Source organism: Scyliorhinus torazame, chromosome 11 (assembly GCF_047496885.1).
Source record: "Scyliorhinus torazame isolate Kashiwa2021f chromosome 11, sScyTor2.1, whole genome shotgun sequence".
Taxonomy (NCBI): domain Eukaryota; kingdom Metazoa; phylum Chordata; class Chondrichthyes; order Carcharhiniformes; family Scyliorhinidae; genus Scyliorhinus; species Scyliorhinus torazame.
Genome location: NC_092717.1, coordinates 59,631,294 through 59,652,540, shown reverse-complemented (window position 1 = coordinate 59,652,540; position 21,247 = coordinate 59,631,294). Strand labels below are relative to the sequence as shown.

General features: G+C 46.2%; 1 protein-coding gene across 3 annotated transcripts in view; it reads right to left on the bottom strand.

Moving 5' to 3' along the window:
* golga4 (golgin A4) overlaps positions 1 to 14,231 on the bottom strand; it is a 297,304-nt gene extending 283,073 nt beyond the window's left edge. For all 3 annotated transcript variants that reach the window (XM_072467359.1, XM_072467360.1, XM_072467361.1), the window contains exon 1: positions 14,033 to 14,231. In XM_072467359.1, coding sequence (XP_072323460.1) covers positions 14,033 to 14,098 — 66 coding nt within the window. In that variant the 5' untranslated portion in view covers positions 14,099 to 14,231. The remainder of the gene's footprint in view (positions 1 to 14,032) is intronic.
* Positions 14,232 to 21,247: the final 7,016 nt, after the last annotated feature.

The window sequence follows — 21,247 nt, the reverse complement described above, 5'->3', positions numbered from 1 at the left end:
GGACCTGATGGGATCTACCCCAGAATACTGAGGGAGGCAAGGGAAGAAATTGCTTGTGCCTTGACAGGAATCTTCGTATCCTCACTGGCTACAAGTGAGGTTACAGAGGACTGGAGAATAGTTAATGTTGTTCCTTTATTTAAGAAGCGAGCAAGGATAATCCAGGAAATTACAGGCCGGTGAGCCTAACGTTATTGGAAAGGATTTTTCGAAACAGGATTTACTCCCATTTGGAAGCAAATGGACATATTAGCGAGAGGCAGCATGGCTTTGTGAAGGGGAGGTCATGTCTCACTAACTTGATCGAGTTTTTCTCGATCAAGAAATTACGAAGATGATTGATGAAAATAGGGCAGTGGATGTTGTCTACATGGAATTCAGTAAGGTCTTTGGCAAGGTCCCTCATGGCAGACTGGTACAGACGGTGAAGTCACATGGGATCAGGGGTGAGCTGGCAAAATGGATACAGAACTGGATCAGTCATAGAAGACAGAGTGTAGCAGTGGAAGGGTACTTTCTAAATGGAGGGCTGTGACCAGTGGTGTTCGACAGGGATCAGTGCTTGGATCTTTGCTGTTTGTATAAATGATTTGGAGGAAAATGTAACTGGTCTGAGTAGTAAATTTGTGGACGACACAAAGGTTGGTGGAATTGTGGAGAGCGATGAGGACTGTCAGAGGATACAGCATGATATAGATCGGTCAGACACTTGGGCAGAGAAATGGCAGATGGAGTTTAATCCAGACAAATGTGAGGCAATTCATTTTGGAAGGTCTAATACAAGTGGGAAATATACAGTAAATGGCAGAACCCTTAAGAGTATTGACAGGCAGAGGGATCTGGGTGTACAAGTCCACAAGTCACTGAAAGTGGCAACGCAGGTGGAGAAGTTAGTCAAGAAGGCATACGGCAAGTTTGTCTTCATCGGATGGGGCATTGAGTATAAAAATTGGCAAGTCATGCTGCAGCTGTATAGAACCTTAGTTAGGCCACACTTGGAATATACTGTTCAATTCTGGTCATCACACTACCAGAAGGATGTGGAGGCTTTGGAGAGGGTACAGAAGAGCTTTACCAGGATGTTGCCTGGTATGAAGAGCATTAGCTATGAGGAGAAGCTGGATAAACTTGGTTTGTTCTCACTGGAATGACAGCGGTTTTGGGGCGACCTGATAGAAGTCGACAAATTATGAGGGGCATAGACAGAGTGGATAGTCAGATGCATTTATGCCAGGGTGGAAGCACAGCATCATGTCAAGGGCAGCACAGTAGCAGTGGGTAGCACTGTTGCTTCATAGCTCCAGGATACCAGGTTCGATTCCCAGCTTGGGTCACTGTCCGTGTGGAGTCTGCACGTTCTCCCCGTGTCTGCGTGGGTTTCCTCCGGGTGCTCAAGTTTCCCCCCAGAAGTCTCGAAAGACGTGCTGTTAGGTGAACTGGGCATTCTTAATTCTCCTTCTGTGTACCCGAACAGGCGCCGCAATGCGGCTACTAGGGGCTTTTCACAGTAACTTCATTGCCGTATTAATGTAAGCCTACTTGAGACTATAAAGATTATTTTTTTTTCAAGTAAATTACATGGGGACATAAGTTTAAGGTGAAAGAGGCAAAGTTTTGTGGAGATGTAGGAGAGAAGTTGTTGTTTTTTTTACACGGAGGGTACTGGATGCCTGGAACTAGCTGTTGGAGGTGGTGGAAGCAGGTACGATAGTGACGTTTAATGGGCGTCTTGACAAATATACGAAGAGCATGGGAATAGAGGGCTACGGGCCCCAGAAGTGTAAACGGTTAGGTTAGACAGGCAGCATGGTCGGCACAGGTTGGGATGGCTGAAGGGCCTGTTCCTTACCCCGTCAAATCACCACTGCCCACTCATCTGGTGTTGTAAAAAGGGTAAAAAGGCGCATGATTTGGCAAAAAGGAAATTGTGTTCGACAAATTTATTACAATCTTTATTGTCACAAGTAAGCTTACATTAACACTGCAATTAAGTTACTGTGAAAAGCTCCTAGCTGCCACATTCTGGCACCTGTTCGGGTGCACTGTGGGAGAATTCAGAATGTCCAAATTACCTAACAGCACTTTCGGGATTTGTGGGACGAAAACGGAGCACCCGGAGGAAACCCACGCAGACACGGGGAGAACGTGCAGACTCCACACAGACAGTGACCCAGCTGGGAATCGAACCTGGGACCCTGGAACTGTTAAGCAACCATGTTACCCGCTGTGTTACCATGCTGCCCTGATAAAGGAGAACCAGTAGGTTTAGTAGACCAGAATTTTTTTAAAGCTTTCAATAAAGTGCCACAGAAATTGTTAATAGTCAAGTGCTCATAGAGTTAGTGGTGATATGTTAGCATGGAAAGAGGATTCTTTATTGGACAAGAATCATAAACAGAGCACATTCAAGTTGGCAGGCTGTGACCAGTGGGCTGCCGTAAGGATCATTGCTGAGGCCTCAGCCATTTACACTCGATATTAATGACCTAGACAAAGAGATCGAGACTAATGCATCTAAGTTTAGTGACCTTACAAAATCAGGTGGTAATGCAAGCTGTAAGGTTACAAAGACTGTAAGGAGTTATCGGGAGGATACGTGAGTGGGCAACAGATGACAGAAAAGGCATAAGTGGGGAAATATGGGGATATTCATTTTGGTTGCAAGGCTAGCAAACTAGAATTTTTTTTTAAATGTAAATAGTGTTACGACACCCCGGGCTAGTACGCAGACAATTCCGGCCCCAGAGTCCCAACACAACTGAATTAATCAATAATCTGTGTAATCTGAGGTCTTTGGCCCTTGACTGCTCTAATAACTTACTGGCACCAGATTCTTAAGTGTAACACAACAACTGCTTATTTATAACAGAAACAGAGACAACATATGCAATACCTATACCGGAATAACAGCCAGCTGATGTACTACGCTCTTCCTCCCCCCCACGCCTTTTTACTGCTCCACTTCCTACCTAAACACACACCAGACACACACACGATGGGCGGCGTGTGGAATAGAAGAGGAGTAATACGAGATGGAAGATGAGTGCCCTTTCTTCAGATGTTGAAGTTGTTCTTTCAACTGACGGTCCTTCCAGGACGTGGAGTGATTAAGAACCACCAGTTGGATGGATATCGAGGACCCTCTGGCTGGAACATTCAGTCCAAATCCCCAGACTTTGGGACTCTCCTCTGGGGAGTTTTACTAATCTGGGCCTCCACCTCTGACCTGTGTAATTCTTATTTGTTTCCAACTCCACTAGAATTTACCGAGGAAAAAACGGAGTTCCCCTCACGAGATTTTAAAGAAGGTTCTTTAAACAAGGGGCCCTGCCTGCAACTGCTGCTGGAATGAATTTCCTTGCAGGTCAATCTGAATGGAGAGAGAACGTCATTACATTGAACCTTTGGTCAGAGTCCATCAGGTAAGAGAGATATCAGGGCTTTGATCCTTCAAATTCTTGATCAAACCGAAATGAAAAGCTAAGGAGCATTCCAGAGAAAAACCTGATCCAAGGATAAGGCCCGGCAGTCTGAATCCGCCTACTGGCTGACAGCCAAGTCCATCAAGATGTGCTATCATCGATGTCAGAGCAACAGCGCAGCTTGCTGGAGATTTTTTAAAAATTAAATGTGAAGTCTGTCTTAAAGGCAGAGGCAATTTTTTATCCAGGTACAAAATTATTAATGCCAAAAAAAAAAAGAAAATAAAGGGAATGAACAGGAAAAACCATGTGTAAACAGGTGGATCCTTACAAAATATTGATGTTCAGAGAGACTTTTATACCCTCGCACAAGGAAACAAAATGTTAGCATGGAGGTAAAGCAAGTAATTAGGAAAGGAAATGGTATGTTGATCTTTTGTGCAATGGGATTGGAGTACTGTTATCATGCTACAATTGTATAGGGCTTTGGTGAGACAACACCTGGGATACTGTGTGCAGTTTTGGTCCCCATAATGAAGGAAGGATACACATGTATTGCAGGCAGTACAATGACGATTCATTAGACTGGTCGCTGGGATGAGAGAGTTCTCCTCTCATAAAAGGCTGAATAAATTGGGTGTAAATTCTCTGGAGTTTAGAAGAATGAGAGGTTATCTCGTTGAAACAGGTTCTGAAGGGACTTGATATGGTACGCACAGAGATTGTTTCCGCTGGCTTGTGAACCTAAATCATGGAGATAAAGTCTCAGGATGAGGGGCCAATCATTTAGGACTGAGATAAGGAAAAATGTCTTCATCACAGGGTTATAAATCTTTGGAATTCCCTATCCCAGAGATGTGGATACCTATTATTTATTCACACATGGGATATGACTATCGCTGTGTAGGCCAGCATTTTTTGCCCATTCCTAATTGCCTTCGAGATGGTTGTGGTGAGCAGCCTTCTTGAACCGCTGCAATCGATATAGTGTAGGTGTACCCAAAGTATTGTTAGCCCGCAGGCTGTAGTTAAAGTTGGAATAGACAGATTTTTGGTCTCTCAGGATATCAAGGGTATGGGTGGGAAAGTGGAGCTCAGAATTTGCCATTATCGTACTGAATGGCGGAGCAGACATGCACGGTTGAAATCTTTTCCTATCTCATGTTCTTTTGGGAAACTCTTTACTGGTTGGAGTCATACCTAGCGCAAAGAATGGTTGTGTTCGGTGGAGGACAATTATTTCAGCCCCAAAACATTGTTGCATGTGTTCCTCAGGGTAGGTGTGCTCGGCCAAACGAACTTCAGCTGCTTCGACTGTGATCTTTCCTTAACCTTTAGGTCAGAAATAGGGATGTTTGCTGGCAATTACATAGTGTTCATTATCATTCACAACTCGTTAGCTCCTGAAGCAGTCCAGGTCTGCATGTAGAAAGACCTGGACAGCATACAGACTTGAGCTGATAAGTGGCAAGTAACATTCACACAAATGATGCCATGTAATGATCGTCTCCAACAAGAGAGAATCTAACCCCTTGCCCTTGACACTCAATGATATTACCATCGCTGAATCCTGCATCAACAACACCCTGGGGGCTACCATTGACTAGAAACTTAACAAGACCATAGGTATAAATAAATGTGGCTTCAAAATCCGGTCAGAAGCCAGAAATTCTGCAGTGACGAACTCAACTCCTGACTCCTCAAAGCATATCCACCATCTGCAAAGGAACCTGTCAGGAGTGTGATGGAATACTTTTCACAAGCCGAGGTGTGAGCTGCTCCAATAACATGCAAGAAGCTCAACACCATCCAAGACAACACACTGCCTTAAACATTTACTCCCTTCACCGCTGACACACTGTGGCAGCAGTGTGTATCTTCTACAAGATGCACTGTAGAATTCACCAAGTCTCCTCTGACAGCATTTTTCAAACCCATGACATCTACCTCCATGCAGCAGGTGCATGGGAACACCAGTATCTGCAAGTTTCCCTCCAAGCTACACACCATCCTCGACTATCACTGTTCCTTCACTCTCGCTGGATCAAAAACCTGCAATTTCTTCTGGAAGAGCACTACTCCAATTGGAATGCAGAGATTAAAGAAGGCAGTTTACCACCACCTGAATTTAAAATTCAAAGCATCTGGGATAGGTGCCAATATTCATGGATGAAACACATAGCAACACTCTTCTCAAATTATTCTATCACGCTGTTGAGCCAAATGCACAATTAACAAAGTGGCATATGCTCACCAGATGATTACTACTTTTGAGTTGCAGGTCATTCTCCCTTTTGAAATGCACTGTTCCACTATTTTCTCTAATAGACTATCTGGATCAGTAAACCTTTATAACAAACATCAATGTGATTTAGTGCTCAAAAAAGCAAATGAATCAATGCAGAGTTTTAAGCAGATTTCTGACAATCCTCACAATCCCACCTCTTTGAAGCTTTGCAGCTTGGAAAACATTCAATGTTGTTGAATGTATGAATTTAAAATAAGCTTCTCTAGAAAAGAATTTTTCTAAAAAATACCATATGCACAATGTTTTATTACATATAGTTGTAGCATCACAAACTGAATAAGAATAATAAGAGATCAATTTAACAAATTATATTTGGACTTGGTATGGAGCCTGACAAGGAGCAAGCACGTGGGTAGCACGGTAGCACAGTGGCTTGGGTCACTGTCTGTGTGGAGTCTGCACGTTCTCCCAGTGTCTGCGTGGGTTTCCTCCGGGTGCTCCGTTTCCTCCCACAAGTCCCGGATTTGTCCAAATTCTCTGCTACACACTCCCCATAACCTTTCTCTCATCCAAGAATCAAAGAGTTGGTCATGGTCCATTGCATTTTACTTGGTGGTCATCTTTCATTTGAGAGCTGAGACTGTACTTATCATTCGGCAATTCAAATACTAATGTGAGACCTAAAACATGAAATTCAGTAGGGTTTGAGAGGATAGATGTAGATAGCATGTTTCCACTTGCGGTCAAGATCAGAACTAGGCACCATAAACAAATTGAATATGGAACTCGCAGGGCAGCACGGTGGTGCAGTGGTTAGCACTGCTGCCTCACGGCATGAAGGTCCCAGGTTCGATCCCGGCTCTGGGTTACTGCCCATGTGGAGTTTGCACATTCTCCCCATGTTTGCGTGGGTTTCGCCCCCACAACCCAAAAATGTACAGATAGGTGGATTGGCCACGCTAAATTGCCCCTTAATTGGAAAAAATGAATTGGGTACTTTAAATTTGTATATAAAAGCAGAATACAGGGAGTTAAGAAATCGGACCTCGAAGGTAGTGATCTCAGGATTACTACCGGTGCCACGTGCTAGTCAGAGTAGAAATGACAGGATATATAGGATGAATACGTGGCTGAAGGGATGGTGTCAGGGGGAGGGTTTCAGATTCCTGGGGCATTGGGACTGGTTCTGGGGGAGGTGGGACCTGTACAAACTGGACGGGTTACACCTCGGCAGGACTGGAGCTGATGTCCTCGGGGGGGCTATTTGCTAAAGCGGTTGGGGAGTGTTTAAACTAATGTGGCAGGGGGATGGGAAACGATGCAGGAAGTCGGACGGTAGTAAAACAAGGGCAGAAACAAAAGGCAGTAAGGGGGAAAGTGTAAGGCAGAGAAGCCACAGTCAAAAATCAAAAAGTGCAACAGTACAAAGTACAGTGACTGAGGGGAGCTCAGTGAATAGGCCCAGTAATACTAAAAGGAATAAAACGGGAAGTAAAAACATAAATGGAAAGCAACGTGGCAGGTTGTTACATGATGAGTTGATGGCGCAAATCAACGTGAATGGCTATGATTTAGTGGCCATTACTGAAACATGGTTAAAGGATGGTCACGACTGAGAGTTAAATATCCACGGGTACCAAACTATTCGGAAGGACATAGTGGATAGTAAAGGAGGTGGTGTAGCTCTGTTATTTAAGGATGACATCCGGCCAATAATAAGGGATGACATCGGTGCTATGGAGGATAAGGTTGAATCCATTTGGGTGGAAATCAGGAATAGTAAGGCGAAAAAGTCACTGATAGGAGCAGTCTATAGGCCACCAAATAGTAACATTATGGTGGGGCAGGCAATAAACAAAGAAATAACTGATGCATGCAGAAATGGTACAGCAGTTATCATGGGAGATTTTAATCTACATGTCGATTGGTTTAACCAGGTCGGTCAAGGCAGCCTTGAGGAGTTTATAGAATATATCCGCAATAGTTTCCTAGAACAGTATGTAATGGAACCTACAAGGGAACAAGCGGTCCTAGATCTGGTCCTGTGTAAAGAGACAGGATTGATTAATGATCTCATAGTTAGGGGTCCTCTCGGAAGGAGTGATCATAATATGGTGGAATTTAAAATACAGATGGAGAATGAGAAGATGAAATCAAACACTAGTGTTTTGTGCTTAAACAAAGGAGATTACAATGGGATGAGAGAAGAGCTAGCTAAGGTAGACTGGGAACAAAGACTTTATGGTGAAACAGTTGAGGAACAGTGGAGAACCTTCCAAGCGATTTTTCACAGTGCTCAGCAAAAGTTTATACCAACAAAAAGGAAGGACGGTAGAAAGAGGGAAAATTGACCGTGGATATCTAAGGAAATAAGGGAGAGTATCAAATTGAAGGAAAATGCATGCAAAGTGGCAAAGATTAGTGGGAGACTAGAGGACTGGGAAATCTTTAGGGGCAACAGAAAGCTACTAAAAAAAGCTATAAAGAAGAGTAAAATAGATTATGAGAGTAATCTTGCTCAGAATATAAAAAGACAGTAAAAGTTTCTACAAATATATAAAACAAAAAAGAGTGGCTACGGTAAATATTGGTCCTTTAGAGGATGAGAAGGGAGATTTAATAATGGGAAATGAGGAAATGGCTGAGGAACTGAACAGGTTTTCACAGTGGAAGACACAAATAATATGCCAGTGACTGATGGAAATGAGGCTACGACAGCTCAGGACCTTGAGATGATTGTCATCACTAAGGAAGTAGTGATGGGCAAGCTAATGGGGCTAAAGGTAGACAAGTCTCCTGGCCCTGATGGAATGCATCCCCGAGTGCTAAAAGAGATGGCTAGGGAAATTGCAAATGCGCTAGTGATAATTTACCAAAATTCTCTAGACTCTGGGGTGGTCCAGGCGGATTGGAAATTAGCAAACCTGACACCATTTTTTTAAAAAGGAGGTAGGCAGAAAGCGGGTAATTATAGGCCAGTGAGCTTAACTTCGGTAGTAGGGAAGATGCTGGAATCTATCATCAAGGAAGAAATAGCAAGGCATCTGGATGGAAATTGTCCCATTGGGCAGGCGCAGCATGGGTTCATAAAGGGCAAATCGTGCCAAACTAATTTAGTGTAATTTGTTGAGGACATTACCAGTGCGGTAGATAACGGGGAGCCAATGGATGTGGTATATCTGGATTTCCCTTTTCAACCAAAGGGCATCACCATGGAAAACTCTTGTATTTAGCTGAATTGTCACTTTTCTTCACTTTCTCGCTGAGTGAAGTGGTCATGGAATAGCCATCAGCAACTGACTTTTTTTCCCTTCCTCGCCCAGATAATGATGCAAAGAGTGACACCCCACCTACAACCTCAGGACAACCCCTGCTGGTCTCTGGGAATCAATCCTGGAGTATTACAGGCTGCATTATTTTGGAGCAAAACTGGACAGATCATTCAAGGTCACTGCGATTTTGGATTTACCTGCCATACCAATCAACCACAAAATCTGGCAGTTCCCATTGAATGCACAGAAATAATGAAATCAAAATTCGAAGTTGTGCATTGGTATGCTTTCTTTTTGTTTGACCCTCCCCAACTCAAATAACCTTTTTCAAAGGCAGTGTATAGAATTCTGTACTTTATGGTGATTACTCGGCGGCACAGTGGTTATTAGCACTGCTGCTTCACGGCATCAAGGACCTGGGTTTTATACCGTCCCCGGGTCACTATCAGTGTGGAGTTTGCACATTCTCCCCATGTCTGCGTGGGCCTCATCCCCACAACCCAAAAAGATGAGAAGGGTAGGTGAATTAGCCATGCTAAATTGTCCCTTAATTGGAAAAAATAATTGGGTACTGTAAAATAAAAAAATTTAAATACGGCGAGTACTGAAATATTTAATTTTTTAAAAATTAAATATCAACAATGGTGAAACACAATCCTTATGACAGGAATTATGAAGTCAAATGTTCTGCTGAAAATCCCACCATATTGTGCACAGCTTCCTGTCTGCCTTACTCCAAATAGCTTGAAGAGAATTATCCAGACTGTAAAGATTATTTTAACCTTCCAACTTTACAAGATAAGCTTTTCCTTGCAAGTCTGCTATACTTTTCTGGAGTGCTGCCAGCAGTCTTTTGCTTGGATATCATTGGGTAAACCATTATCTGTATGTGAGAAAGGTTAACCCCGGGCCTTTTTGGATGTAGGCCTGTCCAAGTGCATTTACCTGGAGTTGAAGTAATATACCATGACTAACTGCTAATAACTCAGTGAATGGATTTGATCCCACAATAAAACAGTACAGCACAGAACTGGCCCTTCGGCCCTCGATGTTGTGCCGAGCATTGTCCGAAACCAAGATCAAGCGATCCCACTCCCTGTCATTCTGGTGTGCTCCATGTGCCTATCCAATACCCGCTTGAAAGTTCCTAAAGTGTCCAACTCCACTATCACAGTCCATTCCACACCTTAACCACTCTCTGAGTAAAGAACCTACCTCGAACATCCCTCCTCTATCTCCCACCCTGAATCTTATAGTTATGCCCCCTTGTAACAGCTACATCCACCCGAGGAAATAGTCTCTGAACACCCACTGTATCTATCCCCCTCATCGTCTTATAAACCTCTATTAAGTCGCCTCTCATCCTCCTCCGCTCCAAAGAGAAAAGCCCTAGCTCCCTCAACCTTTCCTCATAAGACCTATCCTGCAAACCAGGCAGCATCCTGGTAAATCTCCTTTGTACCCTTTCCAATGCTTCCACATCCTTCCTATAATGAGGTGACCAGAACTCAACACAATACTCCAAATGTGGTCTCACCAGGGTCATGTATAGTTGCAGCATAACCCCGCAGCTCTTAAACTCAAGCCCCCTGTTAATAAACGCTAACACACTATAAGCCTTCTTCACGGCTCTATCCACTTGAGTGACAACCTTCAGAGATCTGTGTATATGCACCCCAAGATCTCTCTGTTCCTCCACATTCCTCAGAACCCTGCCGTTGACCCTGTAATCCGCATTCAAATTTTTTCTACCAAAATGAATCACCTCGCACTTATCAGGGTTAAGCTCCATCTGCCATTTTTCGGCCCAGCTCTGCATCCTATCAATGTCTCTTTGCAACCTACAACAGCCCTCCACCTCATCCACTACTCCACCAATCTTGGTGTCATCAGTAAATTTACTGACCCACCTTCCAGCCCCCTCCTCCAAGTCATTGATAAAAATCACAAATAGCAGAGGACCCAGCACTGATCCCTGTGGTACACCGCTGGTAACTGGTCTCCAGTCTGAAAATTTTCCATCCACCATCACCCTCTGTCTTCTATGTGATAGCCAGTTACTTATCCAATTGGCCAAATTTCCCTCTATCCCACACCTCCTTACTTTCTTCATGAGCCGACCATGGGGAACCTTATCAAACGCCTTACTAAAATCCATGTATACGACATAAACTGCTCTACCTTCATCTACACACTTAGTTACCTCCTCAAAGAATGCAATCAAATTTGTGAGGCAAGACCTACCCTTCACAAATTTGTGTTGACTATCCCGGATTAAGCTGCATCTTTCCAAATGGTCATAAATCCTATCCTTCAGGACCTTTTCCATTATCTTACCAACCACCGAAGTAAGACTAACTGGCCTATAATTACCAGGATGGATCATCATCCAGTGTCCAGGCCAGCTGATTATTTTTTAGATTGTCGTTCAGAATTCCTTGCTTTATGTCATCTTAGCCAGAAAGATCTAAACCTTTAGGGATGCTTTTGAGTTTTAATATTTTATGTCGCTATCAATATCAACAATTTTTGCACTCCACAGCCAAAATTGCCACTGGGAAATTATTTATTTTCCTTGTTCTAGTGTGCTGCGTTGCAACTCATTTTTTGAATTGAGAATCTTATTTAAACTTTTATACACATTTTCCTGGTGTGTCTTTGAAAATAACAATTAAAATGAGCAGAGTGCAGTTCATGAAATTTCAGGACTAGGGACACTTCAATATCTATTAGAGTACTTAGAAAAACAGGAAATTAAAAATGCAAAAACAAAAACAGCCATGTCATTGTCTGAATAAGCCTGAATGTAGGCCAATAAAACAAAAAGATTCAGTTGCACATCTCTCTGAAGATATATTCTGACATGACAGAAAACCAGTTGAGTGAGTATGCTAAATATGGAACTATTTATTTTCCCTATACATCTTGAGGTTTCCACTTTCCTTTATTGAGCTTTTGAGAGTGAAGCATACGGTTGTTGATTCTCCCTGGAATTCGCAATGTTCAAATCTATTAGTAAAGCTGACGGTAAGAACTCACCTATTTAAATTATCTTTCAAATTTAGAGATGTTTAAACATCATACCCAAGAGGCTAAACGTCAGAAACCATGATTAAACTACTATACAAATTTAGTTCATCTCAGAGAGGGATGGCGGTGGCTGTGTTATAATTCGCTTGGCTAGGTTTGTGTTATAATTCGCCTGGCTAGGTTTGTTTGGATTTGTTTTGTTTTACTGTCACATGTACCGAGGTACAGTGAAAAGTATTGTTCTGTATATAGTCCAGACAGATCATTCCATACATGAAAAAAACATAGCACATACATAAATACACAATGTAAATACATAGGCACAGGCAACGGATGAGCAGAGTGCAGTACTACTCAGTAGTAAAGTTGTGTGAAGAGATCAGTTCAGTCCATAAGAGTCATTCAGGAGTCTGGTAACAGCAGGGAGGCTGTTTTTGAACATGTTAGCGTGCGTTCTCAGACTTTTGTATCTCCTGCTCGATGGAAGAAGTTGGAAGAGTGAATAACCCGGGTGGGAGGGGTCTTTGATTATGCTGCCCACTTTCCCAAAGCAGCGGGAGGTGTAGACAAGAGTCAATGGATGCGAGGCGGATACGTGTGATGGACTGGGCTATGTGCACGACTCTGTAGTTTTCTTACGGTCTTGGGCCGAGCAGTTGCCATACCAAATTGTGATGCAGCCAGATAGGATGCTTTCTATGGTTCATCTGTAAAAATTGGTGAGTCAATGTGGACATGCCAAATTTCCTTCCTGAGGAAGTATAGGCAGTGTTGTGCTTTCTTGGTCATAGCCTTGACATGGATGGACCAGGACAGATTGTTGGTGATGTGCACTTAGGAATTTGAAGCTGTCAACCATCTCCACCTCAGCACCATTGATGCAGACAGGGGCATGTACGATACTTTGCTTCCTGAAGTCAATGACCAGCTCTTCAGTTTTGCTGACATTGAGGGTGAGATTTCTGACAGAAATCCAAGGGACTTCTGATGGCAAGTGAATGGTTGCACTGGGAGAACAGCATTCAGCCCATTTGTAATGCCCACAAATCTACCAATACACAATACCCAGGTCAATATTTTCAAAACAGAGTAGGTTTTAAGTGATACATCAACAGCCCTATGTGAAGAGACAGCTATATTAGATCAGCATTTAATTTCTTGTCAAATGTGACATTGATGAAGTATCATGGGCGACTTGTCACACAAGTCTGCTAGCCACAGGTTGTATTGAATCACTAGGGCTGAAGTGCACAGTAGGATTTGGTCATTTTTAATTTGGATATGAAGAACCAAAATGGCAGTTTGTCTTAAAAAGCTGGCTAAATAAAGTTCGATCGACTTAAAAATTACTATTAGCTTTCTTGTTGCTTTGTTAGATAAATGCACAATTTCACTAAAGCTGAAAACAATCTGTCATTAACTCCAACTCTTACCAAAGTAATAAAGTTATAGGCCAATGAGAGAAATGCTTAGAAATTTTCAATGTATACCCTTCCTCATAGCGATGAATGAGCTAATTCCACAAGACAGAAGCATAAGACATTGGAGCAGAATTAGGCCATACGGCCCATCAAGTCTGCGTCACCAACCTCTCTTCTGAACCAATAACAAAACGTTCAACAACCGACTGTGAAGTTGAAAAAATCACTGAGCTTAACACTGATGTGCAATGCAGGAAGGGGCTGTTAAAGACCAATCACCATTCCCAGCGTCTGGTGACAGAGGGGAATCACTTCATGTGTCAGATCAGCAGAGGGTGAGTGAGGGTCAGGAGGATTTCCAACTCGTCTCGCTGCTCCACCCTCCTCTCCAATTTCAAGGCATTTTAAACAGGCAGGCCCCACATTTCGATTGGAAACTTGCGCCTCAAACACCTGTTAGTGATGGGGCTCCAGGTCGCCCCCAGATGTTCCAGTAATGTTACCCGTCCCGCAGATTGGAGGGGGGGGGTTGAGGAGAACCAGGGGCCATGGGTCGGCAGGGCTAGGGCCACCTCCTCCCGCACCCACTGGATAACCGAGCCGCACCCCGGGCCGGGCCTGCCCTCCAGCCGCTCTCACCTGAGCTTGACTGCTCCTGACCGGAGACTGCTCCTCGTTAATCTTCTGCCTGAGTTTCTTGAACATCGTTGCTGCTGCCGGGGCCTCCGCTCGGGGGCCGGGTGAAGGCGGGAAGCTTGTTCCAGTGACTCGGCCGCCTCCAACCCGTCAGCTCCAGGCCACGGCTCCCGGACTGCCGAGCCGGCCCGCAACACGGCGCATGCGCTGGCGACGTGGCCACGGCAGCGCGAGCCGGATGTGTATCCGTGAGAGTCCAGCAGGGGCGCTGTCCGCACCCAGAGCACTGAAGGTGAGAATCCAGCAGGGGCGCTGTCCGCACCCAGAGCACTGAAGGTGAGAGTCCAGCAGGGGTGCTGTCCGCACCACGAGCACTGAAGGTGAGAATCCAGCAGGGGCGCTGTCCGCACCCAGAGCACTGAAGGTGAGAATCCAGCAGGGGCGCTGTCCGCACCCAGAGCACTGAAGGTGAGAGTCCAGCAGGGGCGCTGTCCGCACCACGAGCACTGAAGGTGAGAATCCAGCAGGGGCGCTGTCCGCACCCAGAGCACTGAAGGTGAGAGTCCAGCAGGGGCGCTGTCCACACACAGAGCAGTGAAGGTAAGTGTCCAGCAGGGGCGCTGTCCGCACCCAGAGCACTGAAGGTGAGAGTCCAGCAGGGGTGCTGTCCGCACCACGAGCACTGAAGGTGAGAATCCAGCAGGGGCGCTGTCCGCACCCAGAGCACTGAAGGTGAGAATCCAGCAGGGGCGCTGTCCGCACCCAGAGCACTGAAGGTGAGAGTCCAGCAGGGGCGCTGTCCGCACCACGAGCACTGAAGGTGAGAATCCAGCAGGGGCGCTGTCCGCACCCAGAGCACTGAAGGTGAGAGTCCAGCAGGGGCGCTGTCCGCACCACGAGCACTGAAGGTGAGAGTCCAGCAGGGGCGCTGTCCGCACCCAGAGCACTGAAGGTGAGAATCCAGCAGGGGCGCTGTCCGCACCCAGAGCACTGAAGGTGAGAATCCAGCAGGGGCGCTGTCCGCACCCAGAGCACTGAAGGTGAGAGTCCAGCAGGGGCGCTGTCCGCACCACGAGCACTGAAGGTCAGAATCCAGCAGGGGCGCTGTCCGCACCCAGAGCACTGAAGGTGAGAGTCCAACAGGGGCGCTTAAGGTGAGAATCCAGCAGGGGCGCTGTCCGCACCCAGAGCACTGAAGGTGAGAGTCCAGCAGGGGCGCTGTCCACACACAGAGCAGTGAAGGTAAGTGTCCAGCAGGGGCGCTGTCCGCAGCACTGAAGGTGAGAGTCCAGCAGGGGCGCTGTCCGCACCACGAGCACTGAAGGTGAGAGTCCAGCAGGGGCGCTGTCCGCACCACGAGCACTGAAGGTGAGAGTCCAGCAGGGGTGCTGTCGGCACCCCGAGCACTGAAGGTGAGAGTCCAGCAGGGGCGCTGTCCGCACCCCGAGCACTGAAAGTGAGAGTCCAGCAGGGGCGCTGTCCGCACCACGAGCACTGAGGGTGAGAGTCCAGCAGGGGCGCTGTCCCCACTCGAGCAATGAAGGTGAGAGTCCAGCAGGGGCGCTGTCCCCACTCGAGCAATGAAGGTGAGAGTCCAGCAAGGGCACTGTCCCCACTCAGAGCAGTGAAGGTGAGAGTCCAGCAAGGGCGCTGTCCCCACTCAGATCAGTGAAGGTGAGAGTCCAGCAGGGGCGCTGTCCCCACTCAGAGCAGTGAAGGTGAGAGTCCAGCAGGGGCGCTGTCCCCACTCAGAGTTGGGGAAGATCAGGGTCTTAGAATCACCAGTTTGTCCCAACGCTCCAGAATTGTCCTGAAGACGCCAGGAATTAAAGGAGTAACCTTCAGTTGCTTGCTGAGAGCATCCTGGTCAAAAGCTTTTGGTCTTATTTCTTTTTTTTTTTCATGTATTTTATTACAAACATGTGTCAAAACAGGTTACAGCAAATAAACACTTCCCATCAATCAACTATATAGTCTGTACAAATATTTTCTCTTTCACCCCCCCCCCCCCCCCCCCCCACCCCCCCGATGGCGAACAGCTCCTCAAACACGGTCACAAACATCCCCCACCTTTCCTCAAACCCCCCTGAAGAGCCCCTTAACTCATACTTTATCTTTTCCAACCGCAGGAAGTCGTACAGGTCACCCAGCCAAGCCGCTACCCCCGGTGGGCGATGCCGACCGCCCCTCCAGCAAAATCCGTCACCGTGCAATCAGAGAGGCGAAGGCCAAGACATCGGCCTTCCTCCTCTCCAGGAGCTCCGACTTCTCTGAGACCCCAAATATCGCCACCAAAGGGTCCGGGTCCACCTCCTGCTTGACTATCTTGGCTAAGACCGCGAACATTCCCGCCCAGAATCTTCCAAATTTTTCACAAGCCCAAAACATGTGCACATGATTCGCTGGGCCCCGCCCACACCTCTCACACTGATCTGCTACCCGTGAAAGAACCCAGTCATTCTCACCCGAGTCATGTGCACCACCTTAAACTGTACCAGGCTCATCCTTGCAGAAGAGGAGGTTCTGTTTACCCTACACAGTGCCTCACTCCATACTCCCCAATTGACCTCTCCTCCCAACTCCGCTTCCCATTTCTCCTTGATCTTCACCACCTGCTCACCTCCCTCAGCCACTTGTAGAGATCCCCAATTCTTCCCTCCCCTTCCACATCCAGAAGTAGCAGTCGCTCCAGCATGGTGTATCCCGGCAGCCAAGTGTACCCCCTGCAGACCTTTCGTGCAAAGTCCCTAACCTGCAGATACCTGAGTTCACTACCCCTCGGCAGCTCTACAGCTCCTCCACCCTCTCCCTTAGCTCCTCCAGACAGGCAAACCCTTCCTCCAAAGACAGATCCCTCACCTTGACCAGCCCCACATCCCTCCACCTCCTGTATACACTATCCATCACTAGCCATGATTCTCGTACAGTGGCGTTAACACCGACAAACCTTCCACCCTAAATTGCTTTTGGTCTTATTTCGGTGTTATTTTCATTGAAAATTTTCATTTATGAGTTTCAAAATTATTAATGATTGGAAGAAATTTGTCTGGTAGTTTGTATATATCCAATCCTGACAAAGGAGGCTATTTATATTGAGTTGGCGTGGGAGGAACATAGCAACGGATCAAAAGGAGAATGGAGGGTGGGGTAGCTGCAGGCAAGAGATCATGCAATGAAACCCTCCACAATATCTCCAAAACGAGCTGACAACCATAGAGTCAGTGAAGTTGCATAGGTCACAAACAAGAACAGGAGTTCTGTTTTTCAAAGAATCACAGAAGAATATTATCGTGCAGAAGAGGCCCTTCGGCCCATCGAGTCTGCACTGACACATGAAAAACACCTGACCTGCCTACCTAACCCCATTTTGGCAGCACTGGCCCATAGCCTTGAATGTTATGACATACCAAGTGCTCATCCAGGTACTTTTTAAAAGGATGTGAGGCAACCCGCCCCTACCACCCACAGGCAGTGCATTTCAGACCGCTGCAACTCTGAGTAAAAACATTTTTCCTTAAATTTTTACATCAAATTGGCTACTATTTGTTGAAAAACAAAAGATACCAGGATGCATATAATTGCCAGATCTGCCCCATGTGGTTTGCATCTTCAGCTGAAATACTGACTTGCCAATTCTTGCTTCCTTTTGCTGTCATTGATTTTAAACTAATTGATTTTCTGAGCATCATTTTAACATCTGAGTCAGGAATTTTTTAGTTTACATCCTATTCTACACATTAAGCATATACTCCCAGTCCTCTCATCAAGACCAACAGTAAAGATTCCAAAACAATATTTGAATAGAAGGGATCTGACGTTTTACTGATGCCTGATCTTACCTCAGCTAAAACGCCCTGAAATATTTTGGGTACCCATTCGTTTCATGACCACTGGATGAGATTGTGCTTGAAATGGCTGCTGCAGTAACAGCGATTGACAAGAATCAGTTCATGTGAAGCGCTCTGTGCCCTCCTGAAAGATGATACGATGTTTGGATAAGTGTAGATTCCTAGACTTTCGTAATTTATATACTTATAATTATATCCTTGAATTTTAAGTGGATAGCTCTTCACACCCACTCTACTGTGTGTATATTCATTTGTTTTAATGCAAGCTTTGGCACAAAATTTGTCTTGTTATTAACTGTGATTTTAGAACTACAGAATTCCTACAGTGCAGAAGGAAGCCATTCGGCCCATCAGGTCTGCATCGACCTTCTGAAAGAGCACCCTACCCAGTCCCACTCCCCTGCCCCATCCCCACAATTCCGCAACCCCATCTAACGTGCATATCTTTGGATATCTTTGTTAAAAATATTGAGTACAGAGGTTATTTTAGAATGATGTTGCCCTGGAGAAAAATATTGGCCTGGATTCTCCGCAGGCCCGCGCCAAAATCACGTTTGGCGCAGGAGCGGAGAATCTACGTTCACACTGAAATCGGGCCCGATGCCGGTCCGGTGATTCTCCAGGACCTGAAAATCGGCGTGACAGAGGCCCGCCCAGCGATCCTCCCCTTCGACCGGCCGAGTTACCGACAACGTTGAACTAACCACCTTTGCCAGTCGGGATGCTGGCGTGGCAGCTGCAGACTCGGTCCACGGCCGCCCTGGTGGGGGGCGGGGGGATCAGACACTGGGAGGGGGGGGGGGGGGTTAGATCCGTGCAGTTAGGTGCTCGGGCGCGCAGCTGATCGGTGGGGGGTCCCTTTCTTGCATCTGGATCTGCGGTCCGCGTCTGTCATGGAGCTCGGCGTGGCCACTGGAGGCCGCTGCCGTGCACATGCACAGACTCCAAACCGGAAGTGCGGGGGCCCGTATCCGCAGCTAAAGCAGCAAGATTTACTCCGGGTCCCTGCTAGCCCCCTGCAGGTCATTGAATTAGCTGTACTTTTTTACAGGAGTCTCGGGAGTAAAATTCCAGGGTTTTTATGCCGGCGTGGGGACTGTGGTGGTATGTATTAAGGGTAATACGGTACACCATGAATGCCGAGGAGCCATTGGAGGACAGATGCTGGATCCCGATTGGATCCGCCACCTACTGGGCTCCACCCAGATAGGCGGGGTATAAGAACCTGGGTTAATCCCCGCAGCTGCATTCTGTGACTGAGCTGCTGGGGAACGAGTCTGAATAAGTCTGCTCAATAAAGCCTCGATTGAAGTTCTTTACATCTCGCCTCGTGTGTGAGCGATGGTGCTACAGGGACATAGTCCCATTTTGGGAGAATCCAGCCCATTGCTTCATATTGGTGAGTATGGATTCAAGGCTTTGAAATGGTTTAGATTTTAGTGCATGTTCACCAAATGTCCCTTCTTCCTCTGGAGTGTTTAACCATTTACTTGCCAAAATTGTCATTTAAACTTTGAACAAAAGGAAATCAATCCAGGAACGGATGGAAGTTCCAAAGTTTCTACCATTGAGGAGGATAAGTGCACCAATGTCACATAATGGTGAGGGCCAAGAATGCGATACCTGAGAGAGTGCTGGAAACACATACAATGTGGCTTTCAAAAGAGGGTTGGGTAAATACCAGAAGAGAAAATAATTGCAGAGCTGCAGGAAAAGGTCAGTAGGTGTGGGATTAGCTGAATTGCAGAGAACTAGCATGAATGCAAGAGGCCAAGTGGCTTACTTCTGATCTCTAACCATTCTATGATTCTACTCGATTGACATAGTATTTTCACCTCCTCCCGCATATTCTGTCATTGTTGATCAGGGTTTTTCAAAGTGTGGGTTGCGACCTGCGGGTGGGCAGGCGGGTGTCGGGACGGCCGCGGAGCAATCGGCACACCATTCCCACAGTAGTCCCGATCGGGGGGAAGCCGCCAATGGTCACTACCAGCTTTACAATGAGAATGCCGACTGCTGTCGCATTTTAAATGAAAATAAATGAGGCTGTCTGGAGTCTTCTGCCCAGAAACGGAAGTAGAGAGCAAATCACATGCACTGCACGTACACTTGATGTAAAGCGCCTTATACGTGTTTTTGGCGTCACCAAATTCCATTTTCCATCTGCTGGCAAGACAACTGTGAAGATGATTGTTTCCTTAAAAGTAAGAGACAGCCAGAGACTCTGAATAGGCAGTGTACCTTTACTGGACAGGATCTCACAACAGAATTTGCTGGAGAAAGCTGCACAGGAGAGTCCAGGGTAGGACTACTATGGTATCTGTGCAGAGTTTCAGGGCCTCTGGTTAACAGCCTACAGAGAAGAAATTTAACTTGGGAACAAAGCAGTCTAATGATGATTTCCTGAGGTATAGTTTTGTCAATTATGCCAATGCAGATAAGAATGCAAAGCCCATGTGTGTTATTTGCAAGGAAGTACTGACAAATTAGAGGAGAAGTTTCAGATTTTGAAAGAGAAGTGGTGGGTGAAAGATTGCTCTTGAGATTGAGATCCCAGAGTCAGTTCTTAACATAGAGCTGACTCCAATTTTTAAAAAATAAATTTAGAGTACCTATTATTTTTTTAAGGGGCAATTTAGCGTGACCTATCATGCACATCTTTGGGCTGTGGGGTAAGACCCAAGCAGACACAGGGAAAATGTGCAAACTCCACATGGACAGTGACCCAGGGCCAAGATCGAACTCAGATCCTCAGCTCCGTGAGGCAGCAGTACTCACCACTGCGCCACCGTGCCACTCCTAGCTGACTCCAAATTCAAAGACTATGCTGCTGGAGCTGACCTACGATACCACATTAAAACACGCCAAAAGCCCATGACATTGTCAGCATTCTAGAGTAGTGTCGCTGGGGAGTATCCAGTGCTGAGCAAACCAAGCATTTTGTTGCTATTGCCCTTTTTGTTTGCACTGAGTGCTGAATTTGGTGCATTTGAGTGCGATAGTGAGAGTTTGGTGACCGAGGGAGTTAGGTGAGGAGGGAGTAAGGTGCTCCTTTCATTTTGTTTCCGACATTTCTGCAAAGAGTGAGAAGAGAGCCAGGAGTTTACAGAAAGTGTAGCTGACTGGGAGCAGGGTCGGAGGGCGGAGATCTAGTTAGTCCACAGGGCAGCTATATTCTGTCAGGTAAGAGGGGATGGAGGCTAGGCCAGTTACATGCTCCTCCTGTAGGATGTGGGTGGTGAGGGATACCACCGGTGTCCCCACTGACTATACCTGCGGGAAGTGCACCCAACTTCAGCTCCTCAAAGACCGTGTTAGGGAACTGGAGCTGAAGCTGGATGAACGTCGGATCATCCGGGAGGCAGAGGGG